General features: G+C 38.7%; 2 protein-coding genes across 2 annotated transcripts; one reads left to right on the top strand and one right to left on the bottom strand.

Annotated features, from left to right (window-relative positions):
- The first annotated feature begins 443 nt into the window (after positions 1–443).
- LOC121248731 (amino acid permease 2-like) lies at positions 444–3,165 on the top strand. Its single transcript, XM_041147290.1, has 6 exons — positions 444–880; positions 1,013–1,246; positions 1,361–1,454; positions 1,593–1,807; positions 1,929–2,068; positions 2,210–3,165. Exons 1-6 carry the CDS (start codon positions 763–765, stop codon positions 2,861–2,863), a joined length of 1,455 nt encoding a protein of 484 aa, XP_041003224.1. The 5' UTR covers positions 444–762; the 3' UTR covers positions 2,864–3,165.
- A 1,525-nt stretch (positions 3,166–4,690) lies between these two features.
- LOC121248730 (auxilin-related protein 2-like) lies at positions 4,691–21,073 on the bottom strand. Its single transcript, XM_041147289.1, is given in 9 exon segments — positions 4,691–5,222; positions 6,487–6,663; positions 15,397–15,486; positions 16,377–16,442; positions 16,590–16,687; positions 16,800–16,935; positions 17,014–17,492; positions 17,495–18,699; positions 20,147–21,073. Coding segments are annotated over 9 exon segments (2,907 nt in total). The 5' UTR covers positions 20,764–21,073; the 3' UTR covers positions 4,691–5,183.

Below are 21,073 nucleotides of genomic sequence, written 5' to 3' on the forward strand. Positions count from 1 at the left end.
GCTTCACATTTTCTATTGTTGTATTGAAATGAATTCTTCCCTCTCATTTCTTGTATACTTTTCTTCTTTTTTTTTTTTTAAATATATCGACTGACGTGGTATAATGCCACGTCAGCCAATTACCCAACTGTTGCATAAGCCGGTGGTATATAGAAGAGCTGTATATATATATATATATATATATATATATATATGTGTGTATATGCATTGATCACTAGAAGATAGCAAAATAAGAAAGTAGAGAGATTTGACCCAAAAATGTTTTTTAATGGGTTTGATGGGATGGTTGAAAAGAGTGGAATTTCTGGTACTGGATCGTTGACTACCCAGTCATATTGGGTCTTAGACTCTTAGGTCCATGTGGCCTGTCATGGGTTTCACTTTCTTTACATTATTATTATTGTTTTAATATTCATGAAAGCTGCTATATTATACCCGCGTTCCGTCCCTTGTTTACCTCCACTGCTATCTCTCACTACTCCATCCTTAATTTCCTCTTCGATCAAAACTGTTCTCATTCTCTCTCTGTCCTTGATCTTCTCCTTGTTCTTCGGGGTTAGGTTGTGCATGCAAATTATCAACTACTGCAGCCTCTCTCTTCGGGTTAGGTTTTGAATGCATCTCAAACTTACCCATCTTGGCTGCCAACCTCCTACGTACTAAGCTTTCCTTTGGAAAAAAAAAAAAAAAACACTTTTCCAGTTTCTTTGTTTAATTCTCACAAATATCCTCTGATCTTGGTTTCGATTCAATCAAATTAAGATGGGTGAGAACGCTGCCACAAAGAACCACCACCACCAGGTTTTTGACATCTCCATAGATGTGCTTCCGCAGAGTGGCTCCAAATGCTTTGACGACGATGGTCGTCTCAAACGAACCGGTAAATATACATCCAACCTAGCTAGCCTGCTCCACGTTCAAATCTATACTCTGTTCCTGCACTGTCCTTAAAATCTTGAGTCTTTTGCCGCTTAACATCTTTCTTATGGTCATATTATCTGATATCAACCAGGGACTCTTTGGACTGCAAGTGCTCACATAATAACAGCTGTGATTGGATCCGGGGTGCTATCCTTAGCCTGGGCCATAGCTCAGCTAGGATGGATTGCTGGCCCAGCTGTGATGCTCCTGTTCTCCTTTGTCGGTTTCTACACTTCATCACTGCTTGCAGACTGTTACCGTGCCGGAGACCCCGTCTCCGGCAAGAGAAACTATACTTACATGGAAGCAGTCCGGTCCATTCTTGGTATAAACTTGAGAACCTGATCAGTAGGGTTATTTAAACCAATAACTACGTACGGATCGTGAGGATCTAATTTCAATGTTCTAATATACGACGTCCGTGCATTATCTTTGTCAGGTGAAGCTAAGGTCAAGGCTTGTGGATTTATTCAGTATATGAATCTTTTTGGAATAGCAATTGGATACACTATCGCAGCATCTATAAGCATGATGTGAGTCGAATATTATCCAAGAAGAACTAGTGTATTTTTATTTTCTAATTTCTTTCTCGATACAATTAATATTGCGTTCTAATTACTAATTGGAAATGTTTGTTAAGGATTTTGAATAATTTTAATTGACTGACACAGGGCAATCAAGCGTTCTAATTGTTTTCATGAGAGTGGCGGGGAAAACGCATGTCAAATGTCGAGCAATCCATACATGATCTTGTTTGGTGTAACTGAAATCTTGTTTTCTCAAATCCCGGACTTCGATCAAATATGGTGGCTATCAATTGTCGCCGCTGTGATGTCTTTTACTTATTCTTCAATTGGTCTAGGACTTGGAATTGCCAAAGTTGCAGGTTGAAAACCGCTTCAACTTTTCTGAAATAAGTCTGTTGAAATTCAATGATTCTAATATGCATGTGTGTGTGTGTGTGTGTGTGAACTGACTCTTAAACTTTTTTCTTAACTGATGAGCAGCTACGGGAACTTTAGGGGGCAGTCTCACCGGAATAAGCATTAATACTGTGTCACAAACCCAAAAGCTGTTGAGGAGTTTCCAGGCTCTAGGCGACATAGCCTTTGCTTACTCTTTTTCTGCCATCCTTATTGAAATTCAGGTATATTTTTTTCCTTGGGAATCTTGGGATTAGAAACAATGAATATATATAATATCTAAGGCTTAAAACCTATATAAATATGATTATATATATATATGTGTGTGTGTATGTATGTGTACTAATCCATCGACCTTTCTGCAGGACACAATCAAATCTCCACCATCAGAAGCAAAGACAATGAAGAAGGCCACGTTACTCAGCGTTTCTGTGACGACCGTATTTTACATGCTTTGTGGCAGCATGGGTTATGCAGCTTTTGGCGACCTTGCACCAGGAAATCTCCTCACTGGTTTTGGTTTCTACAACCCTTTTTGGCTTCTTGATATTGCTAATGCTGCTATAGTAATCCATCTGGTGGGAGCATATCAAGTTTTCTGCCAACCTATCTATGCTTTCATCGAGAAAAGGGCTAAACAAAAATGGCCTGAAAGCGGATTCATCACCAAGGAATTTGCAATCCAAATCCCAGGTTGTGGCCAATATAGCCTAAACATCTTCCGTTTGGTTTCGAGAACGATGTTTGTGGTCTTAACCACCGTTATATCAATGTTGCTTCCCTTCTTCAATGATGTCGTGGGAATTATTGGGGCACTTGGGTTTTGGCCTTTAACTGTCTATTTTCCTGTGGAGATGTATATTGCACAGAAGAATATACCAAAGTGGAGCACTAGATGGATATGCCTACAAATCTTGAGCATTTCATGCCTTGTAATATCAGTTGCTGCGGCTGCCGGTTCAATTGCGGGTGTCATGCTCGACCTCAAGGCCTACAGACCATTCAAAACCAGCTACTGATCATGATCTCATTCTCTGGGTGTCTTTTTTGGATCAACTTACCATTGAACAAAAAGACAAAAAAAAAAAAAAAAAAAAAAAAAAAATCATTTATATTTCAGTTCCAACTTCCATGTAAATGAAACAACCTAATTAATGTGGTTGGTGTTGGTGTGGTTTGATTTATGTAGTTTTATATCAGTCTTTCATTTAAAGGCTTCTGGTTTCAAAAATCAGAAATCAAAAATCAAAGAGAGGAATGTACGTACTTTGTATGTAATTTATTTATGTGAAATCGAAAAAATGTGCATCCGCTTCTTCTAGTTCATGATCCGATCAGTCCAGGAAAATTTAGATGAAAAATGATCTTATATATAACTCTTGTACCATGCACTTTCATCATATATACTATACCGAAGAGATGATACTGTTCATCAACTTTTAATTAAAAAATATAATTAAAGATAATAATTTAATAGTGATAAAAATGACACATGACAAATTAAGTGATAGTGAAAGTGAAAGTGATACGAGAAAATGATACTTACGTAGTAGTATTTACTCCTTTAAGAAATCTAATAACAAAAAATATTTAGATTAACGGACGGGGGAGCTAGCTGAGCGTCGACCTCATAACAAATTAAAGCCAAGGCCAGGCGCCGTAACCGGCCACCACATAGCAATTGAAGTAGCACGTATAACGCTGCACCTAGAAAGACTAAAATTTGAATTGAGAAACACTCTCAACTCATCTCATCTCATCATTACAACTTTAATAAATTTTCATATAAAATACAATAAAAAATTTAACTTTTTTAAATCTCAAAACAATAATAATATTAAAAAATAATATTCTAATAATATTTTATTTAAATTTGATCTCGACTTACTATCCAAACCTAACCTAAAGGTTTCATGACTCATCGAGCTGCATGGCCGAGCGTTGGCTATATTATGAGAAATGCTACTATGCCGCCTTAGTTTGCCCCCTCACTTTGACCATTCATGTATTTTATTTATTTATTTATTTTTTACTTAATGATTAAGGAAGTGACTTTTAATGTATTAGTGTATTTTTTTATTTTTTTAAAAATATTTAAATGTTAAAAAAATATGAAAAAATAAAAATACAGATTTGTGCTGGGGGGGTAGCCTAACACTACTCCTATAGTATTATCGAACGTCTTTATACGGGTCTGCATGTACGTACGTCTGCCTTTATAAACAAACTGCGCCCTTAACAATGCATGCCACGAGGTACGTACTTGGAAATTGGTAGAATGAATGTATGCATACATGTATATATGCCTATGTATAAATATATACACATAGACACACAATGAATATTATATGTATATTGACAAGTAGACAAACTAGTCTGCGCAAATATTGACATTCCCTACTACGTACTGTCGTTACAGTACCGACAGTTTTTCTTTCAGAAATCAAATACAGTTAAGTGCGTTGATGCAGCTTTAAGTTTGATATCTTCCTTAGTTGTGCACAAGAGGTACTGGCTGTAACCAATTGGCATGGTTGACTGAACCAAAAACTTATGCACAAGAGATGCAGGATTGTATCCAGTCTGTCTGGATTCAAGATAAGCATAAATGCCGAATGCCTTCTACCCAGTTCATCAGTAGACTTGAAGTCAAGACTCAAGACTATGAAGGTAACTTTAGCTCCTCTTCTTGACAACAATTTAGGTGCCAATATTGGAGTAAAAAGTAGAACAAAACCACACTAAGGTTCAAGCTTTAATGGATTGTGGTCTGCTGACACAAAAAAAAACACAATACCAAAATCAAGCACAGCTGCATTCACAAAAGAAATTCACAAGGAAGATCATTATCATAATCAAATTCTCATTTCAATGGCACACTGGCTTGTCAACGTTACATAGCATGATTTGTACTATATCACAAAAGTTAAAAAAATCATCAAAACAATAATAACTAACAAAAAAGAACTAAAGACCTCACTGAAGTGAGATGACAGGCTCACCAAAGGAAGTGAGAAGATGACAGAATGAAATTGACATGGGGCATGATGCCCAGAAAATGCTATTCTACATTCACAAGCATTCTGAATTTCATTCACAGATCTTTGGAGCTGCAATAACCCCTGAAGGAACACCAAGTATGGCAGTAGAAAAATAGAATACCAATCGGGCATCTAGGTTGCTATATAAAATGAAGCCTCCTTTAGCAGTAGATACATTTCAACTTCAATCAAAACTCAGTAACACCAGAGGGAGAATTCCCCAAACAACGTCCCCTCTCCAGCAAGTGGCGCAGTTACCAACAGATTAAACTCAAGTGAAAATCCTGCACAAAAGAACTTAAAAAAGCTCCTCTGAATTGAACTTGTTCCAAGCTTCCTGTGACAATATAAGCAAACTTTTAATCAGAACAAGCCCAACAAAATAAAACCACAGCACCATTAGCTTATCAATAGTAAATATAATAAAAAATGGAAATCCACGCCTTTACAAAATGCAAACAGGATGCCATCCATTTCACTTGTCAATTTAATCCTTCTTAGCAACATGACAACCAAAATATTCAATACTTTGCATATTTTGAAATGGATGACATCCATTTCAAGTAGAATGGAGAGGATCCTTATTCTAGAAAATGCACATTTGGAAGTTGACTTGAGGATTCGAGTTGAATATCAACTAATGGATAATGATACACCTACAACTCTTTTACAACTATTTTACTACTCACTTCAAATCAACTAATGTAATTGTGCCACTTCATTAAAAAATATTTTCAATTTTACATAATTACCCTTCGTTTTAAATAGAGTTGTAAAATAGTTGTAGACTAGTTGTAGGTTTATCATTTTCCGTACAATGATAGGATTACTACTCATTTACTACTCATTTTATATTTGAATTTTTTTTAATTTTTTATTTTACTTAATGGTTAAGGAAGTGACTATTAGTAAAATTATATATTTTTTTAATTTTTTTTCTTAATGGTTAAGGATGTTAAAAAAATACTTAAAAAAAATGATAAAAAATAAAAAACTTGAAATGAATTATGAGTAGTAAATGGGTAGTAATAGAGTAGTAACCCTATCACTACCCATATGTACATCTACAACTGAAAAGCAAGCAAGTTTGTAACACCCCAGTCCCACATTCAGAAAATGAATGATTAATATGGTGATCAAGTTATAAAGGTGGTCATAAGTGCCAAGTCCCACTGTGACTACTTACTAGGTGAAACCGGGCTTTATAAGTGATTATAGAGAAGCTTCGAATTGAGTAGTTTTTTTTACAATATTGTGGCCAGAGATTTTCCAGAGTCATTTCAAGCACCCACAGAGTTACTTCGTAACTCTACCAACTGCAAAGACACGACCATGGCAAGCCTTCATACTTTTTTCTCTCTTCTATTTTTTACCCCGGAAGACTAACTAGAAATGGGCAATAAAACTATAATTAATGCTAGATACAAGCCTAGGGCAGGCGTGCAAGTCCTGTGCAAGCCTTTAAAAAAAACATAGGACCCACCATAAAAAGGTGGATTTTTTCAAGTGGATCCCACTTTTTTCAAAGGGCTAACTTGCTCTGAGCTTGTATCTAACATTACTCTGAAACTATTTAGATGGATTTTATAATGATTGAATACCTTTAGGAGATCAAACACCTTCTCTGCAACATATTTCTGCTGGAGAGTGGCACCTTTTTGTTGCACCTTATCAGGATGAATGCACAAAGTTGCCTTCCTATAAATTTTTTTAACTGCAGGCGCTGTAAGCATATCAGTCAAAGAAACTGGCTGCCAACCACATTCAGGCCAGAGGACCTGATCATCCAAAAAATGGAGTGCAGTCAGTATAAATAATGCAGATAACAATTACAAAACCATAAATATAACCAATGCTAACTTATAACAAATAACAATCATAAAATTCATACTTCTTTTTTTTAATAAGTAAGAAGATATTTTATTAAACCACGAAAGTAGGCATAGCCCAAGTAACACAGGGAGCATACAATAGAAAACACCTAATTACAAGCTAGGAACTAGAAAGAGCAGCAAAGAAATCACGAAAGCTAATCCCATCCAATAAAATTGCCAATGCCCAAAGCAGCAATGTAAGGAAAAAGAAATCTTTAATCCTCCCCCCCCCCCCCCCAAACAAACGTACTTTATTTTCAAAACAACGTCCATTCCTCTCATTCCATATACACCACATAAGACATAATGGCACCATCTTCCAAATAGCCACAATTTGACGATTACCCTGAATTCCTCTCCAACAAACCAATGGATCCACCACCCTCTAGGCATCACCCAGGCAATACCAAGCCTATCAAAAACACCATCCCACATTGCCTTGGATTTGTGAGGAGCCCCCAAGGGAAAATCAAGGTACTTCATTGGCAAAGACGGCACATTACAACCCAAAATATCAGCCAATTCCCCTATATTATGTACCAAACCAACAGGTACCATTTCAAACTTCAACAAATTCACCTTGGCCTGAACAGCTTCAAAACAAAGCAAGAAGGCCCGTAATGAACGAATCTGATCAAGATCTGGCTCACAAAAAATTAGCGGCGTCATCAACAAGGAGTAGATGTGAGACATTTACACTACCATTCGAAGATCCACCCACCGAGAAACCAGAAAGAAAGCACCCACCCACTGCCGCTTCCAACATTCTGCTCAGCACATCCATTATAAGCACAAATAGGAAAGAGAAGTTCTACATAGAAGTCTTACATCACACACATTCACCTAATCAACATGTGATTCTTTATTTTTACCCTTCTATCTTAATCCTTAAATATGTGTGCGTTTAAATAGAAAGGCAAAAATGACAAATCCCATGTTGGTTAGGTAGAGGTATGTGGTGTAAGGCTTCCTTGTAGTATTTCTTAAAAGAAAACGAGATAAGAGAATTCCCTTGTCTCAAACCACAACTATTAAAAAAGCACACAGGAGTACCATTAACCAAAACCGAAAAATCTATAATGGTCATACAATGCTTCATCCATTTACACCACCTTTCCTCAAAGCCATACATTTTTTTTTATTGGCACCAGGTGTCCAAGATCATCGTCCTAACTAATCCCAGGGATGCACAAGTCATTAACAAGGAGTTTCCTGCAAGTGCACTTTGGGTAATTCAAGGAAAAAATTTTCCAATCCAATGGCCCCTAGAGATTGTGTGCACCCAGTGAGATTCGAACCTTAGACCTGGAGGGAGCATACCACCAAGTCCAAAGCCTCCCCAAAACCATACCTACCGAGAATATACACAAAAAATCCCAATTAACATAATCATAAGCCTTTTCCATGTCCAGCTTACAAAGAATACTTGGAGCTCTAACTCTGATTTTACTTTCCAACCATTCATTAGCAATAAGTACCGAATCAATAATTTATCTCCCCTTGACAAAAGCCTTTTGTGCATTTGAAATGATCTTTTTCATTACCACACTCATTCGATTGGCAAGAACCTTTGAAATGATCGTGTATACACCACTCACAAGATTGATAGAATGAAAATCTTTCACCTCCATTGACCCAGCCCTCTTAGGGATAAGTGCTATGAACGACACATTAAGACTTTTCTCAAATTTCATAAACTTGTGAAATTCAAGAAAAACTTTCATGACATCCTCCCTAACAATGTCCCAGCATGCCTAAAAAATCCATTGAAAAGTCATATAAACCTGGAGCTTTGTCTTTGTCCATCCCTCTTATTACATTGAGCACCTCATCCTCTTCAAACATTCTCTCCAACCAAACAGCACTCAACTGATCAATTAAATCAAAAGCCAACCCATCTACCTTAGGTCTCCAAGAGTATTGCTCCATTAGCAGCTTATCATAAAAAAAAATTTTTGATCGGTAAACAAGTTTTTATTGATCACAGAGTAGGCAAAGTCCAAGTATACAGGACATATACAAAAGCGACATCTAGGCATACTAATTTAGTGATACAAAGAATTCATGAAATGTCATGCCGTGAAAATCAATTACAATTGACCAATGGAGTAAAGTATTGAAAAAAAAATTCTAAGCTCATCCATCGATCGCTCTTGGTCTTCAAAGCTTCTTGCATTCCACTCCCTCCAAATGCAACACCATAGACATAGAGGTATCATCTTCCATATAGATGCAATTTGAGAGTTGCCTCGAAGGCCTCTCCAAGAAGCTAGGAGGTCATGTACCCTTCTTGGCATCACCCAAGCTATAACCCCAACCGAGCAAAAGCTTCATTCCACAAGATCATGGCAATCTCACAATGTAGTAGTAGGTGGCCAACAGACTCTCCGCTCTTCTTGCACATATAGCACGAGTCCATGACTATAATACAACGTTTCCTCAAGCTGCCTATAGTGAGAATCTTCCCCAAAAAAGCTGTCCATACAAAAAATGTTGCTTTTAGAGGTTTCTGTCTTCCAAATCTCTTCCATGGGAACAGATATGTGTGGAGTACACAAGGTCAAAGAACGGTGAAAAAACAATTTCCCAATCTTGTGCATCTCTAAGAAAAGTAATATTCCATTGGGGAAGGCCATTGGAGATGATAAATAGATCCACAATTGAGGCTTTTTTCCTCCTTGCTAAACCATAAACTTGTGGAAAAACTTCCTTGAGTGCCTGATCGTCGCACCATACATCATGCCAAAATTTTACCTTCAATCCGTTTTCCACATTGAAGCAAGTATTTGTTGCATATGTGTCCCAACCTCTTCTTATATGTTTCCATAGCCCCACTCCATGAGACTCACTCACCTTATTAGAACACCATCCTCCCCCATGATTCCCCGTGCTTCAAAGCAATGACGGTTCGCCACAAGGCCCTCTGTTCATAGTGATAGCTCCATAACCATTTGCCAAGCAAAGCTTTGTTAAAAGATTTCAAATTCCAAATTCCCAAACCTCCTTCTTTAATGGGAGAGCAAATTGTGGCCCATTTCACCAAGTGGAATTTAAACTCACTTATCATAAAATTGAACAATATGATCCTTAATTTCAGAATGGTCCAAAATAACACTAACTTCGGAATGAAGCACCTCAATGGCATTATTTCTTCGATGAGAATTAGCCATTGTGAAAAAACCTGGTACACTTATCCCCTTCCTTCAACCATAGAGCCCGACATTTTTGTCTCTAAGAAATCTCTTCCATGAGTGTGATTTTTTCCAGATCAGCTGCAACACAACTTTTTATTTCCTTCTCCTCAATAGAAAGAAGCCCTGAAACCTCCTTTTCATCAAAACTTAGAAGCTCATCAAAGAGAGACTTCCTCTAGTCATCAGTATTCCCTAATTGTTCCTCATTCCATTTTTTCAAATCAGATTTCAGTGCTTTAAGTTTCCCAGCCAAAACAAAACCAGGAGTACCAGAAAACTAATGTGAGGACCACCACAATCTCACCTTATCCCAAAGCCATCAACTTTTAACCACATATTCTCAAATTTAAAATACCTCTGCACCCATTGAAGACCCCCACAATCCAACAAAATGAGGAAATGGTCCGAGCATAACCATGGAAGTCTTTTTTGGCAAACATTAGGAAAATGGACCTCCCAAGAGGGAGATACAAGAAAGATGTCCAACCTAGACCATACCCTCCCATTTGACCATATGAATTCGCCCCTACTAAAGGTAAATCAACCAAATCCATATCAGAAATATGATCTGAAAAATCCGCCATGGTAGTACCAATACGAGAATCCCCTGAACTTTCACTCGAAAACCGAGTGATATTAAAATCCCCTCCAATACACCAAGGACCATCCCACCAACTACACAAACCGGCAATCTCATCCCAAAGATAACATCTTTTACTATCCGTATTAGGCCCATACACACCTGTGAACGCCCAACCAAAACCATCTTCCACATCCTTAAAGGAACAAGCCACCAAAACTCCCCAACATACTCCTCCACCAAACTCAATACTCTTTTATTCTACATCACAATAATATCTCCCAATGCCCCCTTAGATGCCATAGAAACCCATCCCACATAAGAACATCCCACAAGCTTCTAATTATATTTCGATCTACAAACTTCAGCTTAGTTTCTTGAAAACAAACAATATCAACCTTCCACTTCCGAAGCATATTATTAACACGGAGGCGCTTACACGGATCATTCAGCCCCCGAACATTCCATGAAAGAATCTTAGGCTTCATAAATCACAATTAATCACCCTATCCTTATATTGTCCCCTACTTGTGCTTCCTTCTCTTAACATCATAATTGATAGAACAAGAAAATCGTTTTAGTTTCCTTTCTCTTTTGGTAGAAGATCTGGCCAGAAGAGGCTGACCTGCCTCAATAGCAATAAGAAGGGTTTTAAATTGATCTTCAAAACCTTCACATGAAACCCCCCACGCAATCACGAATTTCATCCACCTTCTGTAAAACCCAATCCGAATGGAGACCTGCCCAGTTTGAAACCAGAGGTAGCGAATAAATAGGACTCGACTCATCCCTAGACTCCTCTAGTCTGTTCTTAGAACAGACAATGCCATCCCTTTCCTTGCAAACCAACTGCAAATCAGGAACCTCCTCTGGTTCTCCCTCCATATATAATCATCGACCACCAGAGTACACAAAACCCTGGAGGTATCCTCATCAAAGGTCTCCTGAAAGCACCTTCTCGCCTTCTGTCGACACAACTTCCACAAAGAATTTCACCTTACCATTGTCAACACCATCAAGGGACAATTACGTTAAACTCATAACTTACCTCGTAAAAGTCATCCACTAGGATAGCAAGAACTCATAAACAGCAAATTATCACTTCCTTATGCTATGGAGCACAAGAAACAACTATCGAATCTTACAAGTTACTGACATAAAGAAAAGACATATTTCACATGCAACGTAAATTTGTAAACTCCATCAAGCCTAATTTTCATGGAGAACTGAGCAGCAGTACCTTGTAAGTGCTGCTAGTACAAATTTAGAATTGAGTTTATGTGAAGACAAGGATATGGGAGGGATGTTCAACTTGGAAAGACATTCAGGTGTAAGGAGATATAGTGCAAGTAGCTGATACAACATTATAGGTGCTCATAAAAAAATAATAATATAACAGTGTAGGTCTTTTGGCATAAATTATCTTGTCAAAGATAATAGCTGTAGTCGATGGCACCCTTTCTTTCTTTCATTCCCCCTCTTCCCCAAGGGCCAAATGAAGCATCTCCTCATTAAGGGCTCTTGAAAAAAAACCAAGTCTGCAATTATTTCAGCAAATATCCGCACTGTGCTTCCTATTAGCAACTGGACCTTATACAGTTCTTATTCTTGCTATTCCCCCTTCTTAATTTTTGAGATAATTCTTCCAACTATAAGCACATAACTGGAAATAGCAATTTTATCAAGTGGCAAAGGGAGGCAACCCAATTTACACAGGAGGAATGCAGGAAAAACACAAACTTAGGGAAAAGTAAAGCAATAAAAAATAAGTTGTAAATAATTGGCAAAGCTAGAACTATTATGAGTTGACATCCAGGCATAGAGAGATTTTTGGATAATGGCTCTTAGTTCTTAGGACTAAAATTATCTTTAAGAATATTTGGCATTTCCTTCTGGAGGCAACATCCTATTAGTAGGTCATAAACAACTTGCCCATTTCCGAAAATTTTATTGAAGAGTGTGATATGCTCCACCCATTTACTCAAGTTGATGAATTACCTAAAAAAGGAGAGGAAAACTACATTTGGAAGTTCTATTTTCCAAAAAGCCTGAGAGATTAATAAAAAGGATGGCATTGAGCTTCTGCAGTAGAATATCAACCACCCTTGACTTCAAATAATAATCGTAATGATTTCTCCAAAATATGTTAGATTTAAGAGTATTTGATGCTATGATAAAGATGAATGAGTATGACAAAGATGCATTGAGTGTGAATTCCCACATTGGTTCCTTATTTGGTTGAACTGGGCTTTATAATGATTCCAACGAGCTTCAATTGTAATCTTGACACTTAGTGCACTTTTATCCTTCTTATTCACTTCTACCATATTTCTCTCACCCAATGTGGGACTTAGTATGGCATCACGATTTCCTCTCTCAAACCCTTGTTGTTACCAATGTGGGTCTATGTCACATTGAGTATCCAATGCCACATGGTGTCACCAGTCAGCTTTGATTTCATTTGTAATGACCAAAGGAAAGTCCAAGACAGATCTAGGATCTTTTGGAGGACAGGCATATATCTGGCTAGACTTTTCCTTAGGTTGTTACAGGGTACTAACCTTCCTGACTCCTAAACCTCCTACCTGATAGGAAAATAAACAATGCCAAATCCAACCAATTGATGGTTGAAATCATTACTAAAGCCTCCAAAAAAAAGTCCTCTACAGTATACAAGTTCATGTGGAGGATTTAAGGCATGGTAACAAAAACTCCAAGAAACAAGTAGGCAAGTAGGTTTAGGTAATGTAAAAACTTACAATCAATAGTAGATTTTGGTTCAGCCTACCAATCTTCTATCCATCCTCTAACCTCAAAATTTTAAATTGAAATAGATTCATAATAAAGCCCAAAGGGAAGCCCACAAAAGTTGTTTGAGAGAGCCAACCTTACAACACAATGTATCAGCAATCTCCCAAAAACCTAGAACCACTGCAACCAATACCAACTCATGCTTTCGTAAACAGATATTTAGACCAACAGAACTTGAAATAAATAAACAATACTTGAATATCAAGTTGCTCTAGATGCAACCCAAGTATATCAATGGTTGCAACACCCCAATGGAAGGCCCAAACCTCATGGCCTATACTCCAAAATGACTAGTCAATGATACAACTGGAGCCCTATTAAAATCTTATAAAGAGCAAGAATTTTCTTTCCTAAGCAATGTGGGATTACATACCACCCACCCTTATCCATATCATATGGAATATCACAATCTAACCCTTAAATTCCCGAAATCCTCGTCGGGCATGTCCATTGTAGGTGGCATGGCTCAAGTCCCACATTTCTGGTTGAGATAGGCTCTGATACCATTTGTAACGCCCCAATAGAAGGCCCAAACCACATAGCGTATACTTCAAAAGGACTAGTCAATGATACAATTGGAGCCTCATTGGAACCTTATAAAGAGCAAAAATTTTTCCTTCCCAAGCAATGTGGGACCCCATACACCACTCACCCTTATCCATATCATATAGGGTATCACATATTCACAATGGCTTTGGCTAAGAACTAAATAATTTTTTTTTATCCGTTAACAAAATTTTATTAATCGTAAAAATAAGCATAAGCCCAAGGATACGGGACATATACAAGAGCATCGCCTGAGCGTACAAGAACTAAAAAATAACTAGCTCTCAACTACCTTCTTGTCAAAGAATTCAAGTTTCTGCACTATACAACAGAACAATGTAATGAGAGAGAGAGAGAGAGAGAGAGAGAGACATCATTCATTAGGATTGAATCTCCCAGTCACAAGAAGTAAAAGAAGAAGAAGATCCCCTATCAAAGAGTTGGAACTACCAAAGGAGACGAGCATAACCATTCACAAGGACTAAATCTCCTTGTAAATTCCATCTCCATTTCAATATCAGTTAGGCATGCTACCTGCCCTATGGGGCAGCCAGGCATCCCACCCCCACCTGGGTGGGGGTCCCCTTTTCCCACCTGTCTAGCATATGCAGATGGCCCCATCCGGATGCTAGGCATGGTCATGGGTTTCTGAGTAGCGTGGTTGTGGGTCATGGAGAATTAAAAAAAAAAAATCAGAGGAAGAGATGAAGAAGGGATGAAGAAGAAAAGAAGAAGAGGAAAAGAGATGGCTGAAGAACTTAGGGTTTTTTGTTTATATACTACTACCGGGTGGGCGGGTACCCTACACAACCCCCCCCCCCACTTTTTTTAATATAATTGTCCACCCGTCAGCCCAATAATACCAATCGGATTGCCTGCTTGGTACCAGCCGGGTGCAGACAGATGGGCCTGGCAAGCCAGATATGGGGGCCCGCCCAGCAGGCCTAATATCAGTCTCATTGATACAACAACTATTGAATGCCATGGGCAGGTCATTGCAAGTAATCAAGAACAAAACTTTCAGAGCCAATAAAAACCTAAAATTATGTAAGGGTGACTGGTGACTACTATAGGCTGCTAGTAAGTACTCTGTTACATATAAAAGCCGCAACAAGCTGTTAATGATATCAGTGTCTCCGATTCCCCAACACAACACAACGAAAACCAATCGCAATTTTGCATACTCAAACCAAATACCGATAAAAAAAATGATCAAACTTGATCATTTCAATGGAAATAATACAATGACGTAGTGGTTCTTGAACCCAAGAGCCCACCTTCATCCCATTCCTACAGAAGGAGGACAAGCTTCTTCAACTGGAGCTCATTGGCTAGAACATGGTAAAGAGATTTTAAAAAGACAAAAAAGTGCAACACCGTACACCCCCAAACATATACACATTATAATGTGCAAAGTGAATGCAGGATAAAATACCTTTAGGCCTCAAAATGAGGTTAAATGAGAAGCATAAAAGAATACGCAAGATTTCGACTACGAAAGCATACATATTGCAGAGTTGAGAGTAAAGCACGCAAATTGCCCTCTTTCCCTGCAGCCCATCGCTTGATCTCAACATCCAGGGTTTCAGCAATCCTCTGAAATCAGTGCACATCAGGATCACACAGTTAATAATTACTCCAGTAATTTCATGAGAATTTCAGCATATCATAGAATCTAAGACATGCAAAAGAACAAAATATTATATATAAAAATCTAACGCACACAAAATCCGTTAAACAAAGATAACGTAACACATCAATCTCTACAACAATTTTAAGCTAAACTAGCCTGTCCCATTTTTTAGTGCAGGTCTGCCTGTTAAGCCACTTACATGTAAAAACAATATATAGTTATCTTCTAATCTTGTTACCAATCAAAAAATAACAAAATGAATTTTTTATAGGTAGAAAATAAATTATGAACCCAAGTTCAAGTCTCACATAACTAGACCTGTCCATTAATAGACTCAAGCCTGGTTTGGATAGTGAAACCATCTCAACTCATCTCATCTTTACAACTTTCCCAAATTTCCAAACAAAATACAATAAACAATTCAACTTTTTTAAATCCCAAACCAAAATTAATATTCTAACAATATTTTATTCAACTTTCATCTCATCTCAACTTAACTCACTATCCAAATCTAGCCTCAGAGGAAATTATGCCTCTAGGCATGAAAGTCATCAACTTTTTCTTTCTTTTCATTCATTTTATTCATTTATTTTGAAGAGGACCAACCTCTCTAACTAAATTCCAATCAGACGGAAAGGGGGAATAGAACTGGTGCTACTTGAGCAATGTACAATAATGGTAAAAATCATGACCAACTTAGATCCGTCTAATTCTATACGAGTGTCAACCTGAACTAAACAAAACTTAATCACTACCTCAGTTGATGTCCAAACCACTTAGTCGGTTGGAAGAGGAGACCAAATATAAACAGATGAGAACACTAGTACATTTGATGGAAACTACAAGTGCTTACATGTCTCTCAGCTTGTTCCCTCTGAGTTTGAAGGTCCCTCTGATTCTTCTCAGCCAATGCTTTTGCCTAATACAAAATTCAACAATACAAACTTCAGAGAAACAAACTGCATTGTTGATAAACAGACCATACGGTCCAAGGGGGATATGCATTTAACCCCACTCTTCCTTCAAGGGAACAGAGAATAGATTAGTTCATTGATAGAGCACATACCGCACGCTCATGGGTCCTCTGGTGGCGTTCCAACCTAGCTCTTCGTCTTTCTTCACTTTCCCCTTCAACTTCCTGGAACTCTCCTGATGACGGAGCAGCTTTCACCCCCAAAAAAAAGCATAATTAATATTCAATAATCCAGCCACAACATGAGATAGAGTGCCACAAAAGACTATTACTGTGTTATTAATAATGCTGCATTCAAACTACCTCCAAAAATTGAAGAAAGATCATCAACAATATTTGTTGTCGAATTTGCTTTCCTAATATTAGAGGAAGTCGTGGCAGCTCTCCTCGCCACTTCAGGATCTTGCCTGTTCTGAGACTGGGTATCAAACAACGGGTCCTGAAATATACAATCATGAAATCAACAACCCAAAATCACAAAAGAGAGTAAAAATATGTTTCAATTACAGGAGCTCACCGAAGAGTTAGCCCTAGGCCTTGGTGCACTGCTAGCTCGGCCCATGCTAAAGAAGGATTCAAGATCATTTTCGTTCTTCTGTTGGTTCATCCTTGCAGCAGCTGCAGCTCTTTCTCGAGCCTCTGTGGCAGCCCTTTCTACAGCAGCTCGTTCTGCTCTCAGTCGTGCTTCAGCCTCAGCCCTTGCTACTGCAGCTCTGTCCCGGACTTCTGTATTAGCCCTTTCCCTGGCTTCTGCAGCAGCCTTTTCAGCTCTTTCCTTTGCCTCTGCTGCTGCCCTTTCACGAGCTTCAGCTTGGACTCTCTGGACGGCAGCCCTTCCAGCACGTTCTCGAGCTTCGGCATTTGCCTTCTCCACAGCAGCTTTTTCAGCTCTTAGGCGAGCTCCAGCAGCTGCTCTTTCGCGTGCTTCTCTTGTAGCCCTTTCCACAGCTTGTCTTGCCTTTTCCCTTTCCCTCTCAATCTCCCTCGCTCTCTCCTTTCCTTCTCAAGTCTCCTCTGTTCTTTTTCCTTCTCCTCCTCTTCCCTCTCAATTTCCCTAGCTCTCTCCCTCTCTTTCTCAATTCTTCTTTGTTCCCTTTCTTCCTCTTCCCTATCCCCCTGAAACCAATCACGGTCTAACCTCTCTTGTTTTTCTCTTACTGCTCGCTCATCTTGTGCAGTTCTCTCATCTTTTTCCAGCTGCACACCATCTTTACTTCTGGCAGCTTTTGTACTCTCTCTCTCCCTAACTTCCCTTGCATGCTTGAATTTAGCCTCAGCTCTATCCATAGCCTCCTTCATGGCAGCAGCAGCCGAGTTCATCCCCAATTCTTCGTTGAAAAGACCATTTGCATGTTCATCAACATTATCTTGACTCCTGGCCATGGCAAAATCTTCAAGCTCATCGAAGGAAGATTTAACTGAGTCCTTCGCTGTAGCAGGAGCTGACTTGGGACCTTGAGTGTACTGTGCTGAAGTTGGGAACGAAGTGTGCTCATTCATCTTCTTTCTTGAATTTGAAACCTGTACGGGTCTTGGAGGAGGGGGTCTCGAAGGTGGTGGAGCACTTGTGGGTTGTGTGAAAAGAGGAATCTCCAACACAGTCAGCCATACATCATCAAATGATTCCAATTTCTCTTCAGCTCTAGGAGACATATCCACCTGAGCATTTGCCTCATTGGTACTAGAATAGGAAGGGGGGGAAATTGTTTGACCAAAAGATTTATGAGAATCTGTTGAAAATGTTGGCATGTCAAACATGGTCTGATGAGACTCCTGATCACTTTCAACTGGCATATTCTTCTGCAAGTGGCTTTGAGGACTTCTCACAGAATTTTTCTCAATTGGGTTTTTACTATTGGAAGTTCTATTCCAACCCGTGTTCATATCTGTCATAAAAGGGCTCTTCTCTTTCACCCTGTTATTCCTCTCTGATGAAAAAGCCGGTAGATTCCCAAGGCCATTAAAGGGATCCATATCATCATAAACTTCCCCACTATTAGCAGCAGATGTCCCCTCATTTTTTATGCTTTGTGAATTGCTGAACTTACTGATTTCTTCCAATGGGTCAGCAAAATGCTCAGGAGATGAAACCACAGGACGCGAAGTTGATTCTAATATTTTAAAGGGGTCTTCCATCACATTGGAGGCTGATCTAGCTGGGTTTACAGTTGGTTCAGAGGACCATTTGGCCTCTGAAGTTGGCCTGTACAAAAAAATAAAGCAATATGGTTCTGATACATAATTTTAACCAGCATATTAGACTGAATATAAAAATGAGTATTTGGCATAGTCACACAAGACGTAACATGACTGACGAAACCAATAGAGCAAAAGTTACAAAACATAATACAGTTGACTCAACAAATTTTTCTTTCTTTAGTTTATAAATATTTAATAACGGCAATTGGAACAAGATTGATGAATGTTACTGTATATATTCTAGACAATCTCAGCTTTTTTTCATTTTCAATATTTCCAGGACTGCAGAGATGAGGCACGCAAGTGGCAGGTTAAGGTCAAAGATAAGGTCAGTCCATGTATAAAGTCAACTCATAAATATTTTTCATGGGATGACATATACAAGACACTTCCTTTGCAAAGAATTTATACTTTATAACCAAAAGCAACAAAATGCCATGAACCGAATGTATAGTTGTGTTTTGCAAATGAAATGCATTCATTTCTTTCATAGTTTTAGCATCACAATTAATTGAGACACTTAGCATTATTGACTGATGAAAGAAGGAAAATCCCAAACCCATTTCTAAGACCCCCAATGAATTTATGAAAGATAAAGAGAAAGACACAATGTTTCTTCAGTTTACCAATACAAGCAAGCACATCAGCTGAAAATTTTAGACAATGAACTTTTTCTTATGTGCACATGCCCAGATTTCTTCCCTCTTAGTTCATGTAATAATTTCATGATTTAGGATCAATTTGTTTCCTATTTACATACTTCATTTTCAATAAAATAAAGGTACTACGTCACTTCTTACTCTTACTGCTTAAGTATTTGTGTTCCAAGATTTCCTGTGCACAAAAGCAAATCCAACATCCACCCACAATTCAAAAGCCAAATCAGAAGCTGCTTATAATCTAAGAACCTGAAGCCAAATAACTATTGGCATAAAATGTCAATCCAATTGTACATGAAATCAATATAAAAATTCATCTCGACTGTAAACTATAAAATAGATTTTTTTTTTTTTTTATTGGCACCCCGGGTGTTCGACAGTCCGAGAACAAAGTCCCAACTAATCAGGATTTATCTTTAGAAATTTAAAATTCACCAAAACTTATAATGCAATAAACTTAGCTAGCCTGAATTTTAACAACAAACAGATAATAGGATGCAAATAGCATTTCTTAAACGAAAAGATCAGAAGTCAGAACCTGAAAAGCTCGTAACAAAGTTCACCAGACTTAAGTATGCAATAAAATCAGCCAATCTGCTAAAACCGAAATGATCACTACCACAAAAAGTTAATCCAATTACATATCAAAACGAGCTTTAAAACGTATTTTACCCACAAGACGGCTAAATGGGTAGTGAATCCAACACAAAAATTCGATACGCGAATTGCTTAAAAGTTAAGCTCACTAAACTTAATTAGGCAACGGATGCGATCACCAACGATAATAGTTACCTTTCACTAGGGACACTAGTAACACCAAAACCGGGTATCAAATCATCGAAACCCACCGGCACACCCTTCTCCTCTCTTTCTGATCCCTTGACGCCTGAACCCTTTGACTCACGCTCCGCCTTCCCAAACCCTGCTAGAAGATCATCAAGCGCATCACTCCCCTTCGGTGACGACGCGGAACCTGAGGCAAAAACGTCATCATACTTCGACCTCGACGACGAGCTCTTCAGCCCAGGCACACCGTCGAAAATGTCGTCGTCATACACCGGCTTATCATATACCGGCGGCGTCGAAGCCTTCGTGGCACCGGGATCGCGAAAGGTTTCGAAATTGAACGACGTGGTGGCCGCGGCGCTCTCCGATTTGGTGGGGTACCGTGAGGAACCGAAGAGATCGCCGTATCCGGAGCCGAAGTTTTGGGATCTGTGTGGTGGGCCGGTGGATGTAAACACCGAATCACGATCGTCAAAAGAATTGGAAGAGGAGGAGGAGCGAGGGCGCGACGATCCAAAATTAGATGAGAAGGAGGAAGAGGGTTTGGAGGAGGCCATTGGGGCGGATTGGCCCTGTGATTTGAAGCCCAAATCAGTGGGTAAGAGGTCCTCGAAGTCGTTCATATCGGAAAACTGCCGAATTCGGAAGTGGAAAAAAACAGAAACAGGAAACAAGATCAGAGGATAAAAATTAAAGGGCAGCGAGGATCAGTTGGGGCATGCGGTAGAGAAAAAAATGAGAGAGAGGATTGGTACGGTGGAGATGGTGTAGGAGAATCAGAACTCCAACTCCATTGTTTTCTTCTGTTCAAGAATTGGCTCTCTTTTCTCCCATTCTTTATTTTTCTTTTTCGTTTTTCTTTTTCCTTTTTCTTTTTTTTCTTTGGGTCTTTCTTGTATGCTACTTCCCTGACCTTGCCCGGCCTTCCTTTCG

The sequence above is a fragment of the Juglans microcarpa x Juglans regia genome, chromosome 2D (assembly GCF_004785595.1).
Source record: "Juglans microcarpa x Juglans regia isolate MS1-56 chromosome 2D, Jm3101_v1.0, whole genome shotgun sequence".
In the NCBI taxonomy this organism is placed as follows: domain Eukaryota; kingdom Viridiplantae; phylum Streptophyta; class Magnoliopsida; order Fagales; family Juglandaceae; genus Juglans; species Juglans microcarpa x Juglans regia.

What these genes read in the sequence shown, in the direction of transcription:
- LOC121248731 (XM_041147290.1), top strand. Translation starts at nt 763, where the DNA reads ATGGGTGAGAACGCTGCCACAAAGAACCACCACCACCAGGTTTTTGAC. An exon ending in TGGTCGTCTCAAACGAACCG is followed by an intron (nt 881 to 1,012) that starts GTAAATATACAT and finishes GATATCAACCAG; the next exon opens with GGACTCTTTGGACTGCAAGT. An exon ending in GCAGCATCTATAAGCATGAT is followed by an intron (nt 1,455 to 1,592) that starts GTGAGTCGAATA and finishes TGACTGACACAG; the next exon opens with GGCAATCAAGCGTTCTAATT.